Below are 27,118 nucleotides of genomic sequence, written 5' to 3'. Positions count from 1 at the left end.
TTCTGCCTTTTGATGCTAAATTGAAATTTAATTAAATACGATATGTTTAAACACTGAACATGGTTTAATACAATAGGGCAGGATAGGACAGGCTTGGATATGATTAGACAGGATAGGACAGGATAGGACAGGATAGGACAGGTTAGGACAGGATAGGACAGGATAGGACAGGATAGGACAGGATAGGACAGGATAGGACAGGATTAAACAGGATAGGACAGGATAGGACAGGATAGGACAGGATAGGACAGGATAGGACAGGATAGGACAGGATAGGACATGATAGGACAGGATAGGACAGGATAGGACAGGATAGGACAGGAATGAATATTGTTTAGGTTTTGACATCAAGTCTAGGAACTATACTAGAGGTGCCTGGGTCTGAAAATGGTTTACAGGATTACAGGTTACCCATTGATTTAAGTATACAGAGTGTCCTGAAAAATGTGCATTGAGTGACAATTTCAAGATTGTCTTTGTTAATGGTTTTAATTTATGGTCAAAGTATTCCAAAGAGTTCTCACTTTTTAAGAAAACAAATACAGGGAGAAATGTTCGAATACAAAGTGCAAAGGAATGGATTTCATCTAAAATTGTCTCTCAAAATTTGTCCTTCTAATTATTTGGGGTTTTACAATGCTCTAGATAAGCACTCAGCGGTAATATTGAAATCCGGCAATAAAAGTGTTATCTTTTTCTCCAATTTTAACAGTTTTATGATTCAAACTTTTTAAGATCACTTTCTTCTCCCTCAAGTGATATTTTACCTGTTGAAGCATTGTGCTTTCCCTGCAGTATTCATCAACGTGACTGTAAAGAATTAGGATAAGCGGATTTTAATTCATTTCTAATATAACAAAGTTTAAACTATCTCTTGATGAACGAAAGAATCGGAACACATTTTCAGAAAAGATTTTATTTGAAGAAATATCTGATGACTTTTCTTTGATTTTGGTGAAATTTAATTACTTTTTGGTATTATAGAAAAAAGAAACATTAAACTTATATTTGGACTTAAAGATGTAAAATCTCCTTTTATTCAATCCCGGTCAATTCTAAATCCTGAGCTGAAAACTTAAAAATGAGATATCCTTAATCCTAATAACCTAATCTGAGTATCCAAAGGACACACTTTTGATTTTCTTCTTAAACCGTTCTTTCTTAAGGATAAAGTAGAGAAAAATCAAAAACTGTTTTTTTAAAATTAGATAGTCCTTCCCGTTTCTGTATATTAATCTCAATCGGCGCACAAAATTTCAAACATATCGCTCCGATTGGTTGAATTGGATACCCTTTTCAGGATACAAGTGCAAGATTAGATTAGTCTTGATATTAAGTAAAAGAGAGCATCAAGCATTAATCTCGATATCCAATATTCTAAAGTTTTCAGCTCTGAACGGATAAAGTTATGTTCATGTAAATTGGGGAAGCTGTATCATCATCCTATTTGGTTCTCGTAGTAAAATACCTTGTTTCTAAAGTAAACAATATTTAGATAGAATATAAGGGGGAATGACAAGATTTGCACCTTTTTAAGTTTAATAATCTATGAGCCTCTCATTTATAAACGATAAATGCTGTGTACATAATTCTGATTATCTCTTATTAATTCAGGACATAATAAATTCAATCAATTTATTCTATAAATAATCAGAGCCAAAAACTTTTGAATGAATCCTCAACTCCCTTACAATCCAAAGTCAACGAATGAAAGAAATTTATTTGAAGCTAGCTAGCTTTGTTGTACAACCTATAGTTTCTTTATGATGCCACTTTTAGAAACCATATTTAACAAACGTTCTCGCTCAAAAAGATGGATAAATAATTAGGTTCAAAATTTTGGAACATTTGCCAATGAGAAAGTTTAATGATTATCAATCTTTTTTAATTTATCATCTTAAAAGTTTTAGAAAAGAAAGATTTCCGTTGAGTCGATTAATATTTGAATATTTAAGATTTAATTAAATAATATCTTTTTCATGTGGATAGTCACTTTTCTCTGCAGTTGACAACACCGAATAAATGTAATCTTAAAAGTAAGACGACATTTAAAACCAAGACTGATTTATGTTCAGGAGTACAGATACACTTACCTTCGCTCAGTACAGGTTCTACCTACAGAGGGAGGTCTTTGCTTCGCTTCCAGATAAGGTTAATCACTCACTTGCTTTACAATTGATCAATCAATTGATCGATCAATTGATCGATTAATTGATTGATCAGTCTCGACTCTATCTAAAATTTGCTGTTGATGATGATCCAAACATCATAGAGTATACAGGGTTACCCACAAAAAATGAGACTTCAGAGACAACTTTTTCTTTATTCTATACAATAAACTTGTTTTATTGTTTGCAAAATCATTAAATAAGCCATTCAAATATTTAATAAGGCAAAAGACTTAATGTGATATTTTTAGTGTTGCAGTGTCCGAATTTAATGAATTCAAGCCACGTCTTAAATCCCCCAAAAACCGGTTATAATTAACCGCCGGCTTAAATCATGAAAAATCTAATACAAATTGAAGTGGAACCAACCATATTTCAGCCGCGGCTTAAATTAAACCGCGGCTCAAATTCTTTAAATTCGGCCTAAGGTCGCCTTCACAGTTTCATATTTTGTGGGTAACCCTGCGGCCTCCATACATTTTTCTAATATATATTTTGCGGTCTGGGTTGACCCTATTCATTACTTTAAATATGTTTCTGTCATAAGGATTGAAAACAAGTATTATCAATTCAATTGAAATTACAAACTATAAATTCAGTTGCTTGGTGCTTATTGCTTACTCACTTACGAACCTCCTAACTTACTAATCTTTCATTAAATATCTCACTCACTAGCTGCTGATTGGCTCCATAAATTACTAACTACACTCATATTGACTGATGATCTTTCAAATCTATTGTTTTGCAGATGAGTCTTGAAGATCAGATGGAATTGGAAAATAAAATAGAAGACGTCTGTTGGTTGATTTGTAAAACACCATATATAGGTAAAAACTCAATGTTTTTTTTTGTTTTTTTAAATTATGAATCCGAAAACCAGTCGCGAATGTTTCTCGTATGTATCTCCTTTTTATTGAAAAACTAGCTGAAACTCCCGGCGTTAAGAAAAAAATCTATTGTTTTAGCCTATAACACTCCCCAGTCCCCGGCCACCATGAGTGTCCACAAAAAGTTTCAGCCCAATCGGTCCAGCCATTTGACCGGCTATAGGCAACATAAATATATACGAAAGTCTTGTTTTATTATATGATATCCACCTAAAGTATTGTTAAAAAGTGCTTTCAACTTTCTCAGGTGTATACAGTGAGAACCAGAAAAATGTGGTATAGGAAGACGACATGAAAGCAATATTTAAAGTGTATTTAATGTTGTTAAACAGTAATTAATAGTTTTGCGAGTAGTTTAAAGACCTGCACTGCAGATCTTTAATGTAATTTGAAAATTGTAGTCTAAAAGTCGTCTTTCTTTTCCCAAGTTTTCTGGTTTTCACTTTTGATCGAATTGTAAAAAATGCAAATGGTTAATTACTCTTTTTTAAAGAAACTCTTAACAAAGTGACAATTTCCGATTCTAAATGGTATCTTTTAAACCTTGGCTGATAAAGGAGGAATCAAACAATTTTATTTTTTGCTAAAAAATTAAAAATCTTCTATATTTGAAATAGAAAAACAACGATATCTTTGATAATCCCAATTTTGGACAAATTATGATTTCTTAAACAAACTTCAGACATTATTATTATTAAGAGATACATTTTATACAGTGAAACCCTTAATAACGAATACATCAGAAGAGTTTATCAAATGTCGTCTTGACAATTTTTCAATGAGTTTTATACTATATTACGTAAATTTCAGTAATTGCGAAAATAAATAAATAGTTATGAATATGCGGTAACAGTTTCAAAGAGTTCCATTTAATCATTTAATTCAAAAACTAAATATCTGCAACATTCCATTATCAGAAAGTGAAGAATACGACATTTGATGAATTCTTTCGATGTATTCGTTATTAAGGGTTTCACTGTATATTTGGTATAGTTATACAGTTTACACATTGGAGTCTAAAAATACTACTGAAAAAATTAATACAAATATTTATGACAAGTTTTATGATGCAGTGATAACCAGAAAACTCTGAAATAGGAAGACGACTTTTAAACCCCAGTTATAGATTAAACCAGTTCAATGAACATTATTGACATAACAATTGTACAGTTTAAATATAGACCATTTTCACTTAAATTGTGCTTTGCTAACTACTAGTAAAAATATTTGCTTTGTAACTAAATCAAAACGCTGAGGTATTGCTATAATGTCGTCTTTCTAATCCATTGTTTTCTGGTTATCACTGTATTTGACCAGAGTTCTCGTTATATTAACAATCGGTTTTTTATTTTTGACAATTTTAACATTTCCTTAAATTTGATGAATTCTAAATTCAACAGATTTGTCCTGATTTTCTTGGTAAAGTTGGCGAAATCTTCTCTTTAATTACTTTTTAACTTTTAATTTACTTACAGTATACAATCAAAACTTAGATAAAAAAGTCGTCGTCATTGTCTTGATATAATTGCACCATAAAAATAATACATTGCGGAGAGGGGAAGGGGCTGAAGGGGGGGTAGCCAGCTAACAAGAGGTTATAAGAATTTCCTTTTTCTTTGTTTGGCTTAAAGATTTTTATAATATTTTGATTAATAATATTCTAGAAAGAGGCAGCCCTCTCCTCAATGAAAAATGTGTAAAACAGGTAGATTTTTTATAATTTTAGCAATTTTTTATATTTTTAAATAATTTAAGAATGAAATACAGTAAGACCCATAATAAAGTGGAAAAGGAATTTCCAGTTTTAAAATTAGATTAAAAATAGACCTGCAGTACAAATACACTGCAAAATTACTGTGTTTCATGGTCATTGGACTGAATTCAATTGTGACTTAGGGTTAACAGTCAATCCTCGTTCTATTCCACAGTTTATGGGTTTTAAGTCGGCTTTTATATCAACACAATGAAGACGGCTTTACAATTTGATTTATATAAAGCTTTTAAAACAGCATGAATGAAAGCAGAAGAAGTTGCAAATTTAAGAAGCTTCTCTTTGATTTCTTATTTACTTTCTATAAGTTGTAAACGTGTGATTCGAAAAAACCTTGTTAACAATCAAAACTTTAAAAAGTCGTCATCATTGTATTGATATAATCGCCGACTACTGTTACATATATATACAGGGCTACCAAACATTAATTCTCACCAATGCAATGTTTGAACTTAGACGTGCACTTGATTCTTAAGATTGTGAATGATAATATGATAATAAATTAAATTATGGATCCACGATATACAGGGATACAGGGATACCCCACAAAGGATGATACAGGGTGTCCCACGAAACATGACAGTTGGTGAATAGTTTTAGATGTCTTCTTCCATACTTTGTTAAGTTGTTTGATACCAAGGAAAATAATAAAAAATATTTCATGGCAGTCATATTATAGTAAAATGGATTTCAAAATAAAATATATTTGAGTAAAAGGTTTTTTATCTTTATAAACTGCAAAAAGTCTTAAACATCTAATACAGTGTATGGAAGAAGATATTCAAAACTATTCACCAACTGTCATGTTTCATGGGACACCCTGTACTTTAATGATGACTATACGATATTTATACTGTCTGTTTCCTCACATATATGATTCCCAACAATTGTAAACTTGTTTCTTTTTTTTGCCAAATCATTGAATATACCATTTAAAGAAGACAATATTCAGGACAAAAAGACACTAATTAACCTTATGATGTTCATATTTTAAGAGTTTCAATTGTTGTATTTAAGAAGCTAAGAAGATATTTATAATCCTAAGTGGGTATATTATACTTTTCAGTGTGCTGTAAATTGTACGGGACAGTGTATTGTGTACTATAAAGTATACAGTGTTCTGCAAAGTGTACTGTGTGCTGTATCCTGTACATTGTAATGTATTTGTTTACTGTTTCCTTATTAAATAAACCGCGCCGCGTAATATCAACTGTACAGTGTACATTGTTTAGGTTTGGCGGATTTTCTGTATGCTCGGGGAAATTATTCAAGATGAACACTCGGGCAATCTTCAGGTAAATCAAGGAAAATGAAATTATTTTAATGTCGTCTCATTTATCATGTTTATTGGAACAACATGTATTTAAAAAATGACAAGAAATGAGATTTTTCATGATTATTCACTAAAACATCTACTTTTTGTTTACTATTTTTTAAATCGCTTAGATATAGATGTACTTTTACCAAAAATACCCTGCCCTCTATTTCCTTATTTTGATATTAATCTATTTCATTTCGCATTTTTTACTTCAAACCCAAATATTTATCGAGAAATCCAGTAATTAAAAAAAACCTTGTGGGTCCAATTCAAGTATGCCAAAATATTAAAAAAAATAACAAAGGCAATGGTGTATATAGGAAAAACTCAACATTTGAAATTTCCCTTCAAAAGCATCGTTCTAAAAATTAAGCAAAATGTCTTGGCAAAATTGTGCTTTCGGAAATTTCCTTTTGTCGTAGGCTGTTTAAATAATAATCCAGCTTTAAAACCAGTGATAGGTGATTAGAAAAGTAAAAAAATAGAATAACCTCCAACCAAAACTTGTTGAGTTATGCCCAAAAACACTAGAGGCCCCCCGTACAAATTACAATAGGGTTTATTTAACGAAGTACGGTAATATTTCTAGAATAATTTTTTCGACATAAATTGAAATAAAATAAAAATTTTATAAGGTTATCATCTATTAGATAATAAGCTTTCGGTGCGTTCTGCACAGAGATAATAGAGTTACATAGATCGATTGAAACCTATGATATGCGATATTTCCCACAGCATGTTCTATTGTGTACAAGTACTGTACACGACCAATCAGCAAACATCTGTATTCAGGGATATTTGGATCCTTTAGATATGGAACAAAAACAGACTGAATTCATAAATGTAATGTTTCACGTTTAAAATTGGAGTATTTCTTTAAAAGTTGTAAAACTTAACCCCTGAATGGGTATTATGTTCAACAAATGGCCGTGAGATGGCACTTTAAAATCCTATCGTAAAAACGTAGCATGTCATGCCGGGTCAACTTATGCCTACGTAGCCCACCCTGTGCAAGGAGATAATCAGTCTGTATAGTCTGTGGTTCTGTAGTAATTTGCAGTACACGGACTGAAGATGTAGAAACGTTAAGTGGAGATTGTCAGACTAAATACATTTGAAAAAAGATCTGAACCCTCTTGGTAAAGATAAATTATAGCACTGCTTTATAGCACTGAGAGCGGAAATAATTAATATTTGTTAGGCTATCATGGCGGCTCGTGAAGTAGAATTGGTTTATCAGCAGTTTATCAACTGTTTGGGGTTAGGGGACTCATGGGACCCGGAACAGTTCGATCAGGTTCAAATTAACTGTTTTCCTGTAGAATATCAGCTGTTATTTCATTATTATTATTATTATTATTATAATCTGATTACAGGTTGTATCGGTGATGCCTGTTTTCAAGTTTTCTATATTTCTTGCTGTTCTAGAATCTAAATATGCCAAGGAAAACAAAAGTCGTTATATAAATCAATTACTACTGATCAATGAATAAATCAAATGAATTAATCAACTTATAAATTTGTCAGTTTATTAAAAAAAATTAAATTTTGTTGGTTCAAATATTTTTTATTTAGAAAGTTTTAGTTTAACTTTATTTTATTTATTAATTTTGGTTAAATTTTAGCTTAAAAATAAAAAATTAAAAAACCAATATTTTACTCTGTTACTGATAAATTAATATTTCCTAATTTGTACTGATACTGCATGTGAGAATGTAAAATATTTTCAAAAATATTAGAATTAACGTAGAAATTTGATTTAATTGATTTAATTGTCAATTGATTGATTGATTCGTCAATTGATTGATTCATTTTTTGGATGGTTTGTGTTGATTGATTGATTGATAAATTATGTTTGGAACTCAGGATCTGGATATCAGCACAACAGAGGAAGCGGTAAGTCAACTTCAACAAAACTTCACTTAAGATAGACTTTAACCGAGTCAATCAAGTAGACAAGTAGACAAGTAGACAAGTAGACAAGTAGACAAGTAGACAAGTAGACAAGTAGACAAGTAGGCAAGTAGAGAAGTAGACAAGTAGACAAGTAGACACGTAGACAAGTAGACAAGTAGACAAGTAGACAAGTAGACAAGTAGACAAGTAGACAAGTGGACAAGTAGACAAGTAGACAAGTATCAAGTAGACAAGTAGACAAGTAGACTGGTAGACAAGTAGACTAGTAGACAAGTAGACAAGTAGAAAAGTATACAAGTGAACAAGTAGAAAAGTAAACAAGTAGACAAGTAGACAAGTATACAAGTAAACAAGTAGAAAAGTAAACAAGTAGACAAGTAGACAAGTAGGCAAGTAGACAAGTTGACAAGTTGACAAGTAGACAAGTAGACAAGTTGACAAGTAGACAAGTTGACAAGTTGACAAGTAGACAAGTAGACAAGTAGACAAGTAGACAAGTAGACAAGTAGACAAGTAGACAAGTAGACAAGTAGACAAGTAGAAAAGTAGACAAGTAGACAAGTAGTCAAGTAGACAAGTAGACAAGTATACAAGTTGACAAGTTGACAAGTAGAAAAGTAGACAAGTTGACAATTAGACAAGTTGACAAGTTGACAAGTAGACAAGTAGACAAGTTGACAAGTAGACAAGTAAACATGTAGACAAGTAGACAAGTAGACAAGTAGACAAGTTGACAAGTTGACAAGTAGAAAAGTAGACAAGTTGACAATTAGACAAGTTGACAAGTAGACAAGTAGACAAGTTGACAAGTAGACAAGTAAACATGTAGACAAGTAGACAAGTAGAAAAGTAGACAAGTAAACAAGTAGACAAGTTGATTAGTAGACAAGTAGACAAGTAGATAAGTAGACAAGTAGACAAGTAGACAAGTAGACAAGTAGACAAGTAATCAAGCAGACTAGTAGCTACAAGGAGAAAAGTAGACAAGTAGACAAGTAGACAAGTAGACAAGTAGACAAGTAGAAGAGTAGACAAGAAGACAAGTTGATAAGCATCAATGCACAATTTGGCTTAAATACTGAAAATAGAATAAAAATTGAAAATTTTCACACATTGCATGAATGCAAGTAATCAAACCTAAGATGCATGCATGGGCAAGTATTAAAATCCTTTGCAAATTCTAAACTGCAAACCAATTTATATGTTGAAATATTCTCAATCTTCAATTAACCTTTAATCAATTGGTTTGGGGCCACAGGGAAGGATTATTTTATAGAGAAAAATTATTCATAGCAATGAATACTTTTGCGCCATCTTTAATAGAAAGAAATGGCAATGTTTTAGTCAAAGAGAATAGAATATATATTAAAGGGAAAGTTAGAGAATCTATCGGTATGAATTTTTTCAGTCCCTTTTAGCCTGAAAGGGAGTTCAAAGTGTACAAATCATGTAAATGTTCACAAATTATATGCAGTAGAGTACATAAATACAGTATGTTCCCTAGACTATCCATTCAAATTTCGAATTTTTTAAAGCTGTTAAATAAACTTTATAGTGAATTAGGTGAATACAAAACATGTAAAGTAAAAGGCATAGAGTCTATGTGAAATGATCATTGGTCAATTATGAAACCAGCCTATTTCATAATTTGGTTAATTTTAGATTTTCTATAAAATAATGTTCCAGGGCCCAAAAGGTTATATAGCATAAATATGTGAAGTACACCTGCAGTATGGAAACAGTACAACAAAATGACCGTTTTACACTTTTTTCTAGTAAATTCCCCTCTAATATATATTCTATTCTCTTTGGTTTTAGTGCGCAAACTTAGTCATCGTGATCCAAAGACTGGAAGCTCAATCACCAATATTGTCGAGAGTTTTCCCAAATATTAAAGTTCAAAACAAGTGTTCTTCCGTTTTAAATAAATATGTCTAGGGATATGGAAAGTTCAATTGAGTGAGTAAGTTAAATCAAAGACCAAGGCTTCGAGATACTTTAAAGTCGACCCAGTCTTGAAAATTGGTGTAACTTTTCATTACAGTCTGGATCTTTCTAAAGGATAAGTTGACAGTTATTAATTTTCAAAGTTCTAATTAACAATTGAGCTTAACACTTGCACACAAATTTTAATTTTCTCATTCTTATAATTTTGAAATCTCAAAATTTTGCACCATCAAGTTGCAAATAATATAGGGATTATAAAATAAAAGTTTAATCCAAGTAAAAGCAACATTGTTGAACATAAACCTACATTACACTGTATCCAAACGTAATGTCACCTTCCTTACCCTTTACTTTTGTATCAGGTCAAATATAAATCAAATAGGGTTTTATAATACTCTATATAATTATAGTTTTAACAAGGAATATATAAATATAATTGTAACAAAGAATATATAAAAATAGTTGTAACAAGGATTATATGAATACAGTTGTGACTAGGAATATATAAATACAGTTGTAACTAGGAATATATAAATATAGTTGTAACAAGGAATATATAAATACAGTTGTAACTAGGAATATATAAATATAGTTGTAACAAGGAATATATAAATATAGTTGTAACAAGGAATATATGAATATAATTGTAACAAGGAATATATAAATGTAGTTGTAACAAGGAATATATAAATACAGTTGTAACTAGGAATATATAAATATAGTTGTAACAAGGAATATATAAATATAGTTGTAACAAAGAATATATAAATATAATTGTAACAAAGAATATATAAAAATAGTTGTAACAAGGATTATATAAATACAGTTGTGACTAGGAATATATAAATACAGTGAATATATAAAAATAGTTGTAACAAGGATTATATAAATACAGTTGTGACTAGGAATATATAAATACAGTTGTAACTAGGAATATATAAATATAGTTGTAACAAGGAATATATAAATATAGTTGTAACAAGGAATATATAAATAAAGTTGTAACAAGGAATATGTAAGTACAGTTGTAACTAGAATATATAACTATAGTTGTAACCATAGATAAAGATAGATTGCGCATAAGACGACATTTTTCATCTTAAAAGATATAAATGTACAGAGATGCTTTAAAGATATTCCTATTATATAGATTAACTAGGTCGGTTGTGAACATTGGATGTTCTTATATCATTAAGTACTTGAGGTGTAAATGAGTTCTGAAGAGAGAAATTTAAGTTAGTTTAGTCCTTCTCATGTTCTTCTTCAGTTTTCGTCAAAATGATATATTTCTTAGTGAAATATTGTTGTTCAAATAGTTCGATTCCCGGAGTTATTTTACACTCTTTTATGAAATCCATTAAAACACCAAACCACCCCGCTTATCTTTGAAGTACACTAGAAGCATGAGTTCGCAGACTGTACAATTCTTGGTGATTTTGCGTACATAAGCTATCTATGTTTATTTATTTATCTATGGTTGTAACTAGAATATATAAATATAGTTGTAACAAGGAATATATAAATACAGTTGTAACAAGGAATATTAAAGTACGGTTGTGAGTAGGAATATATAATATACAGAGCGTCCAATATCATATTAGATTATCTCAAATCTTTAACACCTAAATAGTAAATACGCACATAATACTCGAAAAATCTAGCATTTTCTTAAAAAAATAAATTCTAATAGCCTTATTAAATTTTTCAAAATGATTCATTCTTTTTAAATTTTCTGATTTGTCCCCCAAATCGTAATCTAGACCCATTGACGCGGTCTAATTTGATGTGGGACACCCTGTAGTTGTAACAAGGAATATATAAATACAGTTGTAACTAGAGTATATGAATACAGTTGTAACTAGGAATATATAAACACAGGTGTTACAAGGAATATATAAATACAGTTGTAACAAGAAATATATAAATACAGTTGTAAGTAGGAATATATAAATATAGTTGAAACAAGGAATATATAAATACAGGTGTTACAAGGAATAAATAAATACAGTTGTAACAAGAAATATATAAATACAGTTGTAAGTAGGAATTTAGAAATTCAGGAATACAGATGTAAGTAGGAATATTTATATATAGTTTTAACAAGGAATATAAGTACAGTTACTAGAATATATAAATGCAGTTGCAAAAAAGCATAATTAATTGAATCTGGCTTATAAGAATATACTAATAAGGAGTGAATGGTGGAGGGGGGTGTTTAGATAAATTATAGATGTATTTTTCTCTAAAGCTGGGCATTTTCAAACCTTTTTCAAGCTGTTCGTTAACTAAAAATGTAAGAAAAAAAGCTGGTTGAATTTTGTACAGTCGTCTCTGAAAATTATCCTTTATGTGTAACCCTGTGCTTTCCAAAACCTCTATAAGTATCAGTCAATAAATGTTTTATTTTTTAATATTTCAGGTTAAGGATCTCACTGACTACTTTTTATTGGATGTTATTAAAAAGGTATTGTTTTAGCTCCTACATTTTTGACCACCACAAAGCGAGATGAAAGTCGTCTTTGTTCTAGAACCCACTTTAACCCTAGGTAGACCTAGGGTTAAAAATCCGAGTTGCGCTGATGCCGCAAACTATTACGATTATTTTAACCATGGTTTAAAAAATCTGTCGTCTTCGATCAGTCTACCATGGTAAGAATCTGATTTAACCATGGTTAAAATGTCTTAAGTTTCGGCCTCAGAAATCATGTATATAATTTGGTAAAGTAAGGCCCATCAACTGTGGAATAGGAAGACGACATTTAAGCAATCTCATGTGTACATATTATGTTTTCATTAAAAAGTTCTACCATGGTAATATATTAGATTGAAAAAAGGGAAATGAGTCTGTACTGCACAATTGCCGTAATTCATGTTTCTTGGACTATTTGATTAATTCCAGTCGTTTTTCAAGAAAAGACGACTTTGCTCCGCTTTAAACTGTCATTATTCAATAAAAAAGTAAAAACAAAACTACCTTTCCGGTTTCCCTCCAATCAGATATTTTTGGGAGCGGAAATGGAAACTTAAAAAAAAATTTGTAGCGTAAAACAAGTGGTTTTGGTTTCTTTTGAGTGAAACATTTCTTTAGGGTTAAAATGGGGCAAATTATAATTTCAAAACTTCTCTAAATTTGCTGGAAAAAAAGCAATTGTCGTTTTGGATCGTTATGAAGAAAAAAAATCAATAAAACTTTCGAGATTTCAAAACTGTATTCTGTCAAGTTTCTTTTATTCAACTTTGCAATATTTCTTTCCTAAGCAAATAAGAAAAACGATCAAAAAACGATCAAAAAACGACCCAAAAACGATCCAAAAACGATCCAAAAAACAATCCAAAAAAGATCCAAAAACGATCCAAAAACGATCCAAAAACGATCCAAAAACGATCCAAAAACGATCCAAAAACAATCCAAAAACGATCCAAAACGATCCAAAAACGATCTTATAAACGATCCAAAAATGATCCAAAAAACGATCCAAAAACGATCCAAAAATGATCTAAAAAACAAATCAAAAACGATCCAAAAACCGATCCAAAAGAAGATCCAATAACGATCCAAAAACGATTCAAAAAACGATTCAAAAATGATCCAAAAAACGATCCACGTCCGTTTTTGGATCGTTTTTTCACATATCTTCTGTAAGGGTTAAAATTTGAAATAATCTAAGAAAGAAAATGTTTATAATAAACTATTTTGAATCTAATTGTGTTTCTTAAACTATGCCGAATTTTGACCCCTAAAGAAAATCTATGCAAAAAAACGTGCCAAAATCGAAGCAACTGAATACACATCACACTGTTCAGGGAAAGCTGAAGAAGAGACTAGATCTGTTTCCGTCCTTCAGAGAAAGCTGGATTGTTGTGCGTCCTCATAGAATCACAGGTTAGTCCATACATCTACCAGAATACAGGTTATTCCAAACATCTACCAGAATACAGGTTATTCCATACATCTACCAGAATACAGGTTATTCTATACATCTACCAGAATACAGGTTAGTCCATACATCTACCAGAATACAGGTTATTCCATACATCTACCAGAATACAGGTTATTCCATACATCTACCAGAATACAGGTTATTCCATACATTACCAGAATACAGGTTATTCCATACATATACCAGAATACAGCTAATTACTTATTTTCAAATACGGCTAGAAGTAATCAAATTGATGAAGTAAAGTAAACAAAATATATTTGTAATTGTATTACACATAAATAAATATTTATCTAGTGTACAGCAATTGTAATGAGTTGGATGTAAAGGGAGAAATAGAGTTAAACCAGCAATGTAGAGTGGAAAAGGTAAAAACAATTATAGCAGAGCTAAGAAATGAAAAAATTCAAACTTTACAGTGAAAATATATCAAAAATGTTATAAAACAAAATTAAAATTTTGATTATGGAGAAAAACAAGTTGTATTCAGGTTTTGACACAGACATCTATTATTCCACTGAAGCAATCTCCACATAGGTAGCGCTCATACTTTTTTATAAAAATATACAATTTAAAATTTAAATTGGTTGACTTGAGACTTTTTGATATTCTAATATTAAACATGATGGAGTTAATCTTGTGTTTTTCTTTTTCAAAATTGTATATTTCGATTGTGGTTTCTAATGAAGTTACTTGCATCAGAAAAAAAGAATATCGTCCTGATTAAGGGTTAAGGGTACCACGAACCTGGCTGTATCTAATTTAGGGTCAATTAAAATTTGATTTATATATTGAACTTTTTAGATTTGTTTTGGCAGGGGGCAATAAACAGTTTGAGTTTCAGGCCTACGATCACAGGTACATACAGGGGGACCAACAAAGGATGAAACTGTAAAAACGACTTGAAACTATTCAAATATGAGGAACACCAATTAAATTAAGGCATCTACCTTAAATGTTGTCTCTACATGGTTTGCTTAATGATAATTGGCAAAGAAAGAAATAAGTTTATTTGAATTATGATGTATCATCCTTTGTGGGAATTCCTGTGCATAGATAGCATTAGTACAATTTAAAGTACACACTGTTACTTATTTAACATATAATAGTTCTAAGAATTAATACAAAGACGGCCGTGAGATTCTGAATTAACACTTTAGATTTATCTAAGGTCGTCTTCCTGTTGAATATTTGCTAAACTGGTGACCACAACAGTTCAAATTGAATAATATTTCAGGTCCCGTCTACAGTGGTGTGCGGCATTTGAGAAAGCAATCGAGTTTTCCTACCAAGGATCAAGGTAATAAACTCATTTAATCAATCAATGAATATTTTAAACAAATCATCAAATATATCCATCAATGGTTTGCTCAAAGGATTCATCAATTATAAATCAATTTTAAATGATTATTCATTCCAATGTTTTATATTTTAATAAACTTTGTAATTGATTTAATAATTAATCAATTTGTGATTGATGTCTTACATGATGGCTTAATCAATCAATCAATATTTCAGATACCAACGCAGTTTGGCAGCGGGTCGAAGAGAGCAGAGAGATGAAGAGATTGTAAAGAGAATCAGTCACCAGGATCTGGTAGAGCAGACTAAGTACGTTTTCCTAAACAAGTTAATGGGGACCTTTGTTGTAGGGATTGGACGTTTTCATATTTCTGCAAACAAACTGATCTTTCAATCAACAATGGAAAAAAAGGGAAAAACGAAACGATAGGCTTTAAAAAGTATCATGAAAATAAGTATTTGTGGTTCGTTGTTTGGTTACCAAAGTTATGGTCGTTTTTGAACTTTGACGATCCCGAAGAATCTACCTTTATTAATGATCATGATCGCCAAGAGCATCACCAGGATCTGGGAATAGACCTAGATACGTTTTCTTAATCAAGTAAATGGTGACCTATATATGGTTCAGTTTTGTCTCTTTTTAGTTTTTTTTTTTGTCTTTTTTTGTGCACATGGTTTACTTTAAGAATAATATACAATCCATTTCCACAAGTTGAATTTAAAAGTTTTAATTTGACAGTTCGCGTAATTTCAAGTAACCCTCCAAATTCAAGTGATTATAACAATTCCCGATTTATAATGGAACCCTTAAAATTATGGTCTGAAAATACATGTTTTTGTTTATTTAAAGTATTTATTTTATTGTGCTTTCTCTGCAAAAACTTTAGATTTATTGCTCATAAGAAACAATGGAGAAATTCACAGAATTTAACACATTTAAGTCAGAAAAACGAAGTTATCTTCCACAATGTTTAACAGATAAAGGTTTCAAGGGTACTGTTGTAAATCGGGCATTGCTATCTTTACCTTTAACGGTAGCTTAATATTACTTTTTCAGCTTTAAATCTTGTTAGTTTAAATTTTTTCCCCTAGAAATCTTAAGAAAAACATTGATTTCATTGATTCCTGAACTAATGCAAGAAAAAAATCAAATCAAATCAAACTGCGATTCAAGATGATAATAATAATAATAATTCATTTTTTTACAGAGCAGAGTTGGAGGCTGAAAAAGAGGCAAGAATGAAGGTAAACCGTTTCTATATTGAACTATTATTTTTATTTTTTTAAATTTCAATTATTTTTATTATTTTTTTACTGTTTTGATTATTGTCATTATAATAATATTCATTTTCGTTAAAATTATTTTTATTATCATTTTGATTATTAAATTTATCATTACAATTATAAAGGCTGAAAGTAGAGCCCTTGTGTTAACTATACAGAAAGAAGAGGAACTGAAAAGAACACAGGAACTTGAAATTATAAGGTAAAATAAGGAACTTGAAATTATAAGGTAAAATAAGGAACTTGAAATTATAAGGTAAAATAAGGAACTTGAAATTATAAGGTAAAATAAGGAGCTTGAAATTATAAGGTAAAATAAGGAACTTGAAATTATAAGGTAAAAATAAGGAACTTGAAATTATAAGGTAAAATAAGGAACTTGAAATTATAAGGTAAAATAAGGAACTTGAAATTATCAGGTAAAACAAGGAACTTGAAATTATAAGGTAAAATAAGGAACTTGAAATAATCAGGTAAAAATAAGGAACTTGAAATTATAAGGTAAAATAAGGAACTTGAAACTATAAGGTAAAAATAAACATAAATATTTTTAAAACATTTTATCGTGAAGACTGGAAACATGTGCGATAACAATTGTTTAGTTTTTATTCCTAAAAGGGTCAGTGGTCACTGTAGATGTATTTCGACTCACAACGGTACCCTTTAAATCTTTGTAGTCATCCCTCTTTTTTAATTTTAAAAATGGATTAATTTCAAATGCGAGTTCTCTGTTAAATGTTTAGCGGGGGTATCCAATAAAAGAGAATGAATAAAGCTGCCAGAATTAAACACTTTCAGACAGAAATAAGACAATCTGCCTGATTTATTGTGAATCGGACATGCGACTCTAGAAATGGATGGTCACTTAAAATTACGTCAATTATTCCCGTAGAGAAACCGTTTGGTCTTTGTCTTTTTTTTTTTTTTTAAATGGGAATAGAAACTTTGAAAAGTTGATTTCAGGTCTACAAAAAGGTAAAAATTGAAGTTAAGGCAAAGCCAAGGGCAAATTTCGGCGACCTGACAAAGTTGGCCCGATCTAATGAAGTAAGGATGAGACAAAAATTGAACAATTTCTTTGCTTTGTTTAGATTATCTAATTGATAGAAGCCTCCTAAAAGCCAAAAATATAATAATAATAACGACGCCTATTATAAAATGGAATAATGCAATTTTTACTTAAAATTTTTTTTTACAACACAGCACTAGCAGTATAGGATGTTGGCAAAATATAATTGGGAAAACTTTATTTTAATTCAATTCCAATTTTTTTGTAGATGTCCTAATCTATATGTTACTCTAAACTGCAATAATTTTCTTTACTCCGATCAAAACAAACCGTTCCTAATATTTCCAAAAAAAAATTTTATTTTTTTATAAAAATTGCCAAAGATTTTGATCCTTCAGACCGGTATGACCGATATTTTTCATTTGAAGAAGATTGTTAAAAAAAATAGAAAATTATATGACTTTTTTCTAAATTTTCTCATTTTGTTTAGAGAAGAATTAGAGAGACTCTTAGAAGAAGAAAAGCAGGCTAAACGGGACGAAGAGATAGTTCGCACCCTTCAGGTATATCTATGTATCTATCTATTATCAATCAATCTATCTATCTATCTATCTATCTATCTATCTATCTATCTATCTATCTATCTATCTATCTATCTATCTATCTATCTATCTATCTATTTAAAACACATTGGGTCAACCATAAACTGGGTACCCTAGACGGGCCGGTACAGTAAAAAGTAAAGGCTAGACAGGCAACTTTTAAACTAATATGGGCGCTCTGGTCTGTTACTCTACTCTTGGTTTAGTTTTTCTAAAATTCCCTCTGCACACTGTCAACTCAGGTTCATTTCAAGTGCCGGGCAGACTTTTAACCCGCTCGGACAAGCTGTACAGTACACTTACAGACATTAAATAATGCAAAACAGGACGGCACGCCTAATGAATGATATCCTTCCAGTGAAATTTATGTATCTGGCCCCTTACTTTAACGTTTGAAATTACTTGTTGTCTAGACAAATCATACATCCATAGATAAATAAATAAACATAGATAGCTTATGTACGCAAAATCACCAAGAATTGTACAGTCCGCGAACTCATACTTCTAGGGGTAAAAGTGTATTTCATTGATAAGCAGGGTGGTTTAGTGTTTTAATGGATTTCAAAATAATGGGAATGGAACCATTTGAACAACAATATTTCACTGAGCAATATATCATATAGACGAGAACTGAAGAAGGACATGAGAAGGACTAAACTAACTTAAATTTCTCTCTACAGAACTCATGTGCACCACAAGTACTCAATGACATAAGAACAGCCAATGTTCACAACCGACATAATTAATCTATATAATAGGAATATCTTTAAAACATCTCAGTAGTCTGTACATTTATATCTTTCAAGATGAAAAATGTCGTCTTATGCGCAATCTATCTTTATGCATACATTGTGCAGAATGAGAGTCCAGAAAATATTTGTTTTTTTCAAAATTATCAACGATGACAAAAAGAATAGTAAAATTATAATTTTCTGTATTAACTGTAGCCAATTTATAAAATAAAAAAATAAAAAATAAATTGTTTTAAAAAAAACTTGTTTTTTAGGTTGGATGAGGAGTTAAAAAAACTTAAAGAGAGAGCTAGGCGGGTCAACGTGGGTCAAGAAGTTCTGGAGGCTAAAATAAAGGTAAACTTTGAGACTTAAACTAATCTAATTATAACATTTTAGAGGCCATAGTCCTTGGCTAAAGAAACCAACTGATGATATGGACTGTAAGCTAAAGCTAAATTATAATTGAGCCTCCGTTTAACCCTAGGCAGGCGCTTTCCAGATCATTGATCAGATAAAGGTTTCAAGGGTACCATTGTGAATCGGAAATTGCAATTAATTCCTTTAATTTATACATAAGTTGTGATTGCAAGTAGAATATTCGCAATATTTACAAATAATAGCGCAAAAAGAAAGATCGTATATGTACATAACAATAAGTTTTTTTCCAGTATCTCTTGTTCTAAAGATAACATAAAGATAACATGAGGCCGAATTTAAAGAATTTGAGCCGCGGCTTAAATCCACCAAAACCCGGTTTAAATCAAGCGCCGGCTTAAATCTTGAAACATTTATACAATTTTAAGTGGAACCAACCATATTTAAGCCGCGGCTTAAATTTAAGCCGCCGCTCAAATTCTTTAAATTCGGCCTCTGGACACATATTCTTTGATAAATGCTACAATTTTAGGGTTTTTAATTCAGGTGCATGAGCAAGAATACGAATTCCATAAAGAGCTTCCGAGAGTTCCTACCCTTCATCCTTCAACCCTATCAGTTCTTCAGGTATCTAGTTCCTACCCTTCATCCTTCAACCCTATCAGTTCTTCAGGTATCTAGTTCCTATCCTTCATCCTTCAACCCTATCAGTTCTTCAGGTATCATAGTTCCTATCCTTCATCCTTCAACCCTATCAGTTCTTCAGGTATGTTCCTACCCTTCATCCTTCAACCCTATCAGTTCTTCAGGTATCTAATCTGTGGATCAACATTGTATTCCCAATCTATAAGAGAGAGAGAAAAACCTGAAAATATCGTCCTATTTCTGGTTAGTTTCATCCTCTAGATATATATCTAAGAATTTTTACATAGCCTAGGACGATAGACAAAGGATGAACAACTTTTCCTACACTTTAATTTAATTTAAAATTATCTCCATCAGTGAAAACGTGTTTGTTGTGATTCAGAAGTAGAAACGATACCTGAAAATTTGGTCCATTCTGTTATTTTAACATTTTGTTAAAGGTTTGAAAATGCACAGTCCTAAACTGTAGTCACTGAAAATTTTACTCTTATAAAAACAGGTTCCAAATTATGTTTCTTGGTTACACCCCTTAAATAAACTCTGATTTGGAAGTTAAAGGGACTGTTCACGTATTTGGGTAATTTCGGGGTAAACTAAATAGCTTATTGGCTATTGATTAATATTGGTCTTACTTTTCAAAGGCCGGAGAAAAGGCCGATTTTGCGTTCAGAATTCGAGCGGAAAGCTATGATACCTGTAAGGAGTTGTGAGTACCTACAGTTTAACCAAGAACATATGGAGATATCAAAAGAATTTATGAAATGATTTCTTGACAGTTTTTCAATGTTTTTTTTACGACAGGGTGTCCCAATAAACATGGGAATTCAGTGACGAATTCGATATCGTCTTTTCAAATAATTCTTTGATTTAGTATAGTGATACCTACAGAGAAAGCTGTAATCTATAAGAGTTTCGTCTGCCATATTTTGAAATTAGGTATTACAATGCTAATTCATAACAAAGACGATATTGAATTCGTCACTGAATTCCCATGTTTTTGGGACACCCTGTACTATCCCTGTTTCTCCGAAGTTCTGGGTCAAAGCCAGAGACCAAATCCCAACCAAGAGGAATGAAACTCGAAAATTTGTTCCATTTCTCGTTAAGTTCATTCTCAAGATTTCGCATTCTACAAATAGAATTGTACTTTGAAATTTATTAAGTTCTATTTTAAAATGTTTTAATAATCCAGGATGTTGGTGAGGGAACCCCTAAATACCGACCATTGCGTTCAGCCAGTATGAGAGAAACAAGCTACTCTAGATCTATCAGAAGAAGGTATACAGGGCGTCCCACTAAACATGACAGTTGCAATCAAAACCTGTAGGTCGTCTTTGATTTTTGCTCTTTGCTGCATTTTTTTTGTCAACCTAATTTTAGAAGAAAAAAATTTAGGGATAGTTATCACAAAATAACCCTTGTCCTGGCATTTCCAAAATGTGGTCTGTTTATTTTGTGCTTTAGATACTACCCGAGATATGAAAAATATCAACATTCTTAATATCAGCAGTAATATTCACAGCACTAAAAAGGCAGGCCATATTTTGGAAATGCAGGGGCTAGTAGAATTTTGACGACTGAATGTCACAAAATAAATCCCAAGATTAAAGACGACTTAGCTTAGGGAACTAAACTTTCCATACAGTGAAAACCAGTAAACGTTGTAATAGGAAGACGACATTAAAGTGTATTCGATGTTATTACAAGGCAAATAGTTATACGAGTAAGTTATCAAATCAAATGAGTCTGTGTGCACTGCCCAATTGCTGTGTCTCATGCTCATTGGACTATTTAAAGTCATAACTTTGAGTCTTAAAGTCATCATCAAAGTTTTCTGGTTATCACTGTATAAAAATCTACCCTTTAAGCTTAGAATGTTTAAACCAATCGAAAAACATTCCCCAGGTTCAACCAATCAAAAGGAATTAATTTTTTGCCAGAAACTAAAATTTTCTTATCCCTTTATCTTTGCAACCTGATGGTGTAAACCTTTGACATTTCAAACTCAAGTAGCTTCATCTAGCAGAATTTATAGTTTAAACTATCAAAGGTCTACTATACTATATCGGGTCGCGAAGACATTGGGATTTAAAAATTATAGTTTTGGGCAAAAATTCAGTACCTTTGAAGTAAATCCTTTAAGGGGTTCATGAGTTATTATCGAACATACGAACAAACAGAGATTACTACTTTATATAAAGCTAGCTTGGAACCTCAGCTAGCTTTCCCTGGAATCTAAGTTTCCCCTAATGAAGCAACTCACTGAACTTTTAAACCAAGCAAAGAATATTCCCTTGGTTCTACCGAGCTCCCCAATCAAAATTTGAGGCAAATCATTCAAGGGGTTCCTGAGTTATGATCGGACATACATAATATACTTTTAAACATATTTAAAATTTCTAGGCATTTTGAAAATAAAATTTTATTTTTTAAAGGAATCGAAATGAGAATAAACCGGTTTCTGGAACACACGCTGAAGAGGTAAACAACAACAACAACAACAATGAGGATTAAACATCAACATCAACATCAATATCAACATCAATACAACATCAACATCAACATCAACACCAATAATACTTCAACATTTTATCAATTTACCAATTAACAGAATTTTCATAATTTTGTTGTTCTTTAATTTTTAATTTTTAATTTTGTTCATAAAGAAAAAATGACAAAATTGTTAAACGATAACCCAAAAAAATAGTATTTTCTTCATAATTCAAAATTAATTAATTATTTATTTGGTTAACAAAATTGTAACAATGGGATTTTAAATACCTGAATGTTTAAATTTAATACTTGGTTGTTATAACTATCCAACCATTTGGCGTGGACTTGATTGAAGTTGGCCTCCATTAAAAGAGTTCAAGTCTGATTCGCAACGAAGTCGCCATTTTATATCTTAAAAAAATATCGAATTCATCTTAACTTGTAGCATTGTTTCTGGAGCATAAAAAGCAACATTGAAATTTATCCATTTTTAGATAATAAAACAATGACATGCTCATTCATTCTTGAGCAGAGAAAGGTGTTGTGAATCTGAAATATATTTGAAATTATGTCTACATTACCTTTAAGATTAAATTTTACAAAAGCTAAAACTTGCCCTTTAACTCTTTAAATTTAACTCTTTAAATTGTGATTGTTAATAATGGTTGTTAAGCATTCAGCTAACGATCGTTTATGGTTGTTTTCGTATTAAAAAACGTTATTAACGTTTTTTTAATGAAAAAACGTTATCAACGTTTTGTTTGATTGAAAAAAACGTTATCAGCATTTTGTTTTATCGAAAAAAACGTTATTAACGTTTTGTTTTATATTTAAAATTCAGAAAAACCTCTTTATATTTTTAGAATTTGTTTTCGCTAAATAATTGTGTATTTTGCTTAAATCATGACATATTGGTATGAAATAGTAGATCTGACTAAAATAAACATATATATTATATAAATATAAATAAAAACTATAATTGTTGTACTTATACTTATTGAACTAATCAACACATATTCAGGGTTTAAGTTTTACAGAGAACTATCTCGATTCTCTTTGTTAAAAAATTGTTTAAAAAATACATTTCTGATCTGAAAATATAATTTGGAAATAAGTGTTTTGTAATTTTCAATAAAACCTAGATTTTATTTCTAGATTTGAAATTTTGAATTCAAAATTTGACAGCAAAAGCGATTTTTTGTTAAACAGAAGGTTTATAGTTGCTTATTCGGCAGCCCTCCAGCTGTTGCTGCCAAACAAGAGTTTTATTTTTTATTTCGAAATTTACTCTAGAAAGTTGTAACAGGGATCTGAAGAGCAAAGATTCTAAAAGTCAGAATGATAAAAATAATTTTTGCCGAAAAACTTGCCAAATACAATATGGGTGACATCAAAACAAATTATTAAATGATTTCTTAAACCTGAATATTAATTAGATTTCTAGAAACTTTTTCTGGAATCTGAATTCAGGGTCGTCTTCTAAATTTAATTTATTTATGAAATTCTCAAACATGGTATTCTTGCAATATTTTAAAATACATATTTCTTTCGAAAACTTTTGTTCATCAAAATTTAAAGAGAATAAAAGAAATGTGAGAAAAGATAATTGCTATCGCACCTCTGCTTCTACAGTAAAAGTAAATTCAACTTATATGAAGCATAAAGTCTGACCGCGTCAACCTTGTTGCACCGGCTAGTCCTGTCCATAGAGCTAGGTACAGTAATCTTGGACTGGAATGGTTGACCCGGCTCGGAAATTCAAATGTACTACGGCTGCCCGTGATATTGTATTAAGATAAAATTGAATTTAAATCGGGTTCACCAAGCAATTCATAAATATAAAAAAGATATTCGTAAATATGAAAAAACATATCTTATAAGTTTTAAGTCGTCTTTAGTTTTACAGTCTCGTCCTTTGTGGATAACACTGTATGTACTCCATTCTAATTCTCAGATCTAATAATTGATCAGATACACTATTGTAAATTATTACAATTAAGTTACAAAGAAAATGAGTCTTTGTCACAAACTTAAATTTTCCAATCCCTATATCTTTGCAACCTGATGTTGTAAGACTGTAATATTTCAAACTTAGATTACTTGATATATCAGAATTCATAGTTTAAAACATCTAAGATTTACGATATAGGGTTGCAAAGATATACGAATTAGAAAATCATAGTTTGTGGCAAAGACTCAATTCCTTTACTTAATACAATTTTGCGTCAGATTTTGATGAAATTCTAGGATATGATAGATACATAGATTGATTGATAAATCGGAAATAATTTAGACAAGAAAATCTTAAATCTAATCCTAAATTAATATTTGACAATTTTTCTTGCTTAAGCATGTCTTAGATTCTAAAACAACAGATTTTGTCTAAATTTGAAAAATCTAGCAAAAAGTTTAATAAATTGGCAAAAATAATTTTTAAACGTTGGATCTGAAGTTCAGCATTTTCGTGAAATTTCGTGAAAGTGATTTCTCAAAAATTTTGAAATTTTACACACTGCAAACTAGACATACAGCTAGAATGTAAAATGTGTGCGACATCCCTGCTACGAATTTGAGACTTCGGTATTCAGAGCTTAGGAAAAACTCTATCTGAGCTGAAAACTTTAGAATGGGATATCCTTAATCCCGATCAGTTAATTAATCTGGAGATTAATAACAAGAGGTAAACAAGCATTATTTGATCTCGAGATTAAGAAAAAGAGTGGATCAAGCTTTAATCCCGCTATGAACCATTCAAAAGTTCCCAGCTCCAGTTACATATTAGAAATTCTCAACATTTTTGTTCTTCTCAATAGTTTTTCATCACGAGGAGTAATTATTGATTGAAAACATATAAGATTTCAATCTAACGTGGAATTTAGTTTGACGTGAAATAGCATTTGCAACATAGTGACTTAATCCTAATCCTTTCTTACTCTTTAATTCAATTCGATATCCTGCTCAACTAAATTATCTAAATTGATTCATTTCATTAATATTAATTAGTTGGGAGCATGCGCCAATTTCAGGGAAGCAAAGTGCGAAAATACCCCCCCCCCCTCTCCCCAAGGAGATATGATGTTTTATAAAATATTGCATAACCTTTAGATTTAACCTATAATAAGCTTGTCCGGATTTTTTTTTTTTACTTTTCCGCCCCTTTCTGGGTAGGCGTTTCTTACAGTACATCTGGTTTATTCTAGTAAATGGTAGTGATCAGATAGGAATTGAGTCTAAATGCATTAAACTAAACTATCTCTTTACAACCTGATTGTGTAAACCTTTGATATTTCAAACAGAGACTATTTTATCTAACAGAATTCGTAGTTTAGAATATTATATATTATATTGGCTTGCTAAGATATATGATATAAGAAGATCAGAGTATGTGGCAAAACTCTGTATTAATTATATGTTGTCTCTGTTTCTTTAAGTTATAGAAGAGCATCGGTTTCGTTAACGAACGTTTTTTTGGTGAAAAACGAAAAACAAACCAAAAAAAATAATTTAAAATGAATATTTGTTTTTATTTAAGGAACAAATTTTAAATCGTCATAATTAGCGAATTTTTTTTCAGGAAAGCCATGACAGTACAGAGTGATTTACAATGGGGGGGGGGGTAAGCCTTCAGTCTCCCCCTCCCCTGAAATTACAAAAATGGAGGGTCATGTCCGATTATTAACAGTACCCAATTTAAACCTTTAGCTAGTCCTTGATGTGGAAGTTTTTCTGGCTTAAATAATAATTCTTACAATTTTCTCAATATTCAGGAAGAAATCTACATGTCCCCATTATAAAACCACAATAAAAAGTAATCATTGATTTTTTAAAGATACCAGTTTAAATCGGTTTGTCGGAACACCCTGTATGACGTCAAATTAATAAATACGGAACATGTTTTAGCGAATTGGGTAGTAAGTAATATACTCTATAATTCATCAGTCGATATCTGGGCTTTGGATAGTTAACATACGTCCCACCCTGGACTGAACAGGGCGACATACGTTCGGTTTCTTCTTTTTCAATTCTATCCCGTTATGTTCTATAATTCAATAAACTTCAAACTTACGAGGTTGTCATTTTTTTACTTTTTCATTTAAAACGCTTAATTGAAGTATAAGAAAGGTGAAAAAAATATGTTTAATAGGTCAAATTGTGATCAAAAGTACACAGGTTGATGGGATCAGCGTAATACAGAAGGTATCAGGATAACGCCTGTGCTGGATACTTTTAGGTTAGATATTGATCAATCTGATCTCGCTTAATCTCGATATCCCATTTGGGCATTTTCATTTGAGGATCTATAAAAAAACTATACCTTTCCATTTCTTCAATTTAGTTATTCATCTCTTCAACCCCTGACTGGGTTATACGATAACTTTGAAGGATATCGAATAAATATTACATTAATCTGCAAATTATCAAATGATTGAGATCAAGCATTGATCACAATATATACAATACAAAAGTTCCCAGCTCTCTGTATGTTTTCACCGCTTCAAAATGTTCCTGATTTCCAGAAAACATTTTATTAGTTTCTCTGAGATTAATTTAAGACCAAATAAATCACGACTAAAATAAAAATCTAAAATAAAAAATGTTACTTAAGAATTTACCTGAATTCATGTCAGAACAAAACATCTGAAAATGTAAATTCTTAGTTTATGCACTTCTATAAATTATTCTTCTTTGCAAATTATTTTTTCTGTTTTAACTCCCCCCCCCCCC

At 30.9% G+C, this 27,118-nt stretch overlaps 1 protein-coding gene across 1 annotated transcript in view; it reads left to right on the top strand.

Moving 5' to 3' along the window:
- Positions 1–27,118, top strand: part of LOC111707756 (switch-associated protein 70) — a 37,999-nt gene that overhangs the window by 10,092 nt on the left and 789 nt on the right. The window contains exons 3-23 of the mRNA XM_023480899.1: positions 339–406; positions 2,076–2,151; positions 2,917–2,995; positions 4,720–4,760; positions 6,059–6,121; positions 7,346–7,441; positions 7,521–7,589; positions 8,011–8,040; positions 12,428–12,472; positions 13,813–13,891; positions 14,247–14,317; positions 14,440–14,486; positions 14,754–14,807; positions 15,187–15,249; positions 15,468–15,560; positions 16,460–16,496; positions 16,661–16,737; positions 18,035–18,107; positions 19,802–19,882; positions 21,093–21,178; positions 22,336–22,381. Of these exons, the coding sequence (XP_023336667.1) occupies positions 339–406; positions 2,076–2,151; positions 2,917–2,995; positions 4,720–4,760; positions 6,059–6,121; positions 7,346–7,441; positions 7,521–7,589; positions 8,011–8,040; positions 12,428–12,472; positions 13,813–13,891; positions 14,247–14,317; positions 14,440–14,486; positions 14,754–14,807; positions 15,187–15,249; positions 15,468–15,560; positions 16,460–16,496; positions 16,661–16,737; positions 18,035–18,107; positions 19,802–19,882; positions 21,093–21,178; positions 22,336–22,381 (1,374 nt within the window). The remainder of the gene's footprint in view (positions 1–338; positions 407–2,075; positions 2,152–2,916; positions 2,996–4,719; positions 4,761–6,058; positions 6,122–7,345; positions 7,442–7,520; positions 7,590–8,010; positions 8,041–12,427; positions 12,473–13,812; positions 13,892–14,246; positions 14,318–14,439; positions 14,487–14,753; positions 14,808–15,186; positions 15,250–15,467; positions 15,561–16,459; positions 16,497–16,660; positions 16,738–18,034; positions 18,108–19,801; positions 19,883–21,092; positions 21,179–22,335; positions 22,382–27,118) is intronic.

Source organism: Eurytemora carolleeae, unplaced genomic scaffold, assembly GCF_000591075.1.
Source record: "Eurytemora carolleeae unplaced genomic scaffold, Eaff_2.0 scaffold583, whole genome shotgun sequence".
In the NCBI taxonomy this organism is placed as follows: domain Eukaryota; kingdom Metazoa; phylum Arthropoda; class Copepoda; order Calanoida; family Temoridae; genus Eurytemora; species Eurytemora carolleeae.
Note: the sequence above shows the minus strand (reverse complement) of the source record. Positions and strands in the feature narration are given on the sequence as shown.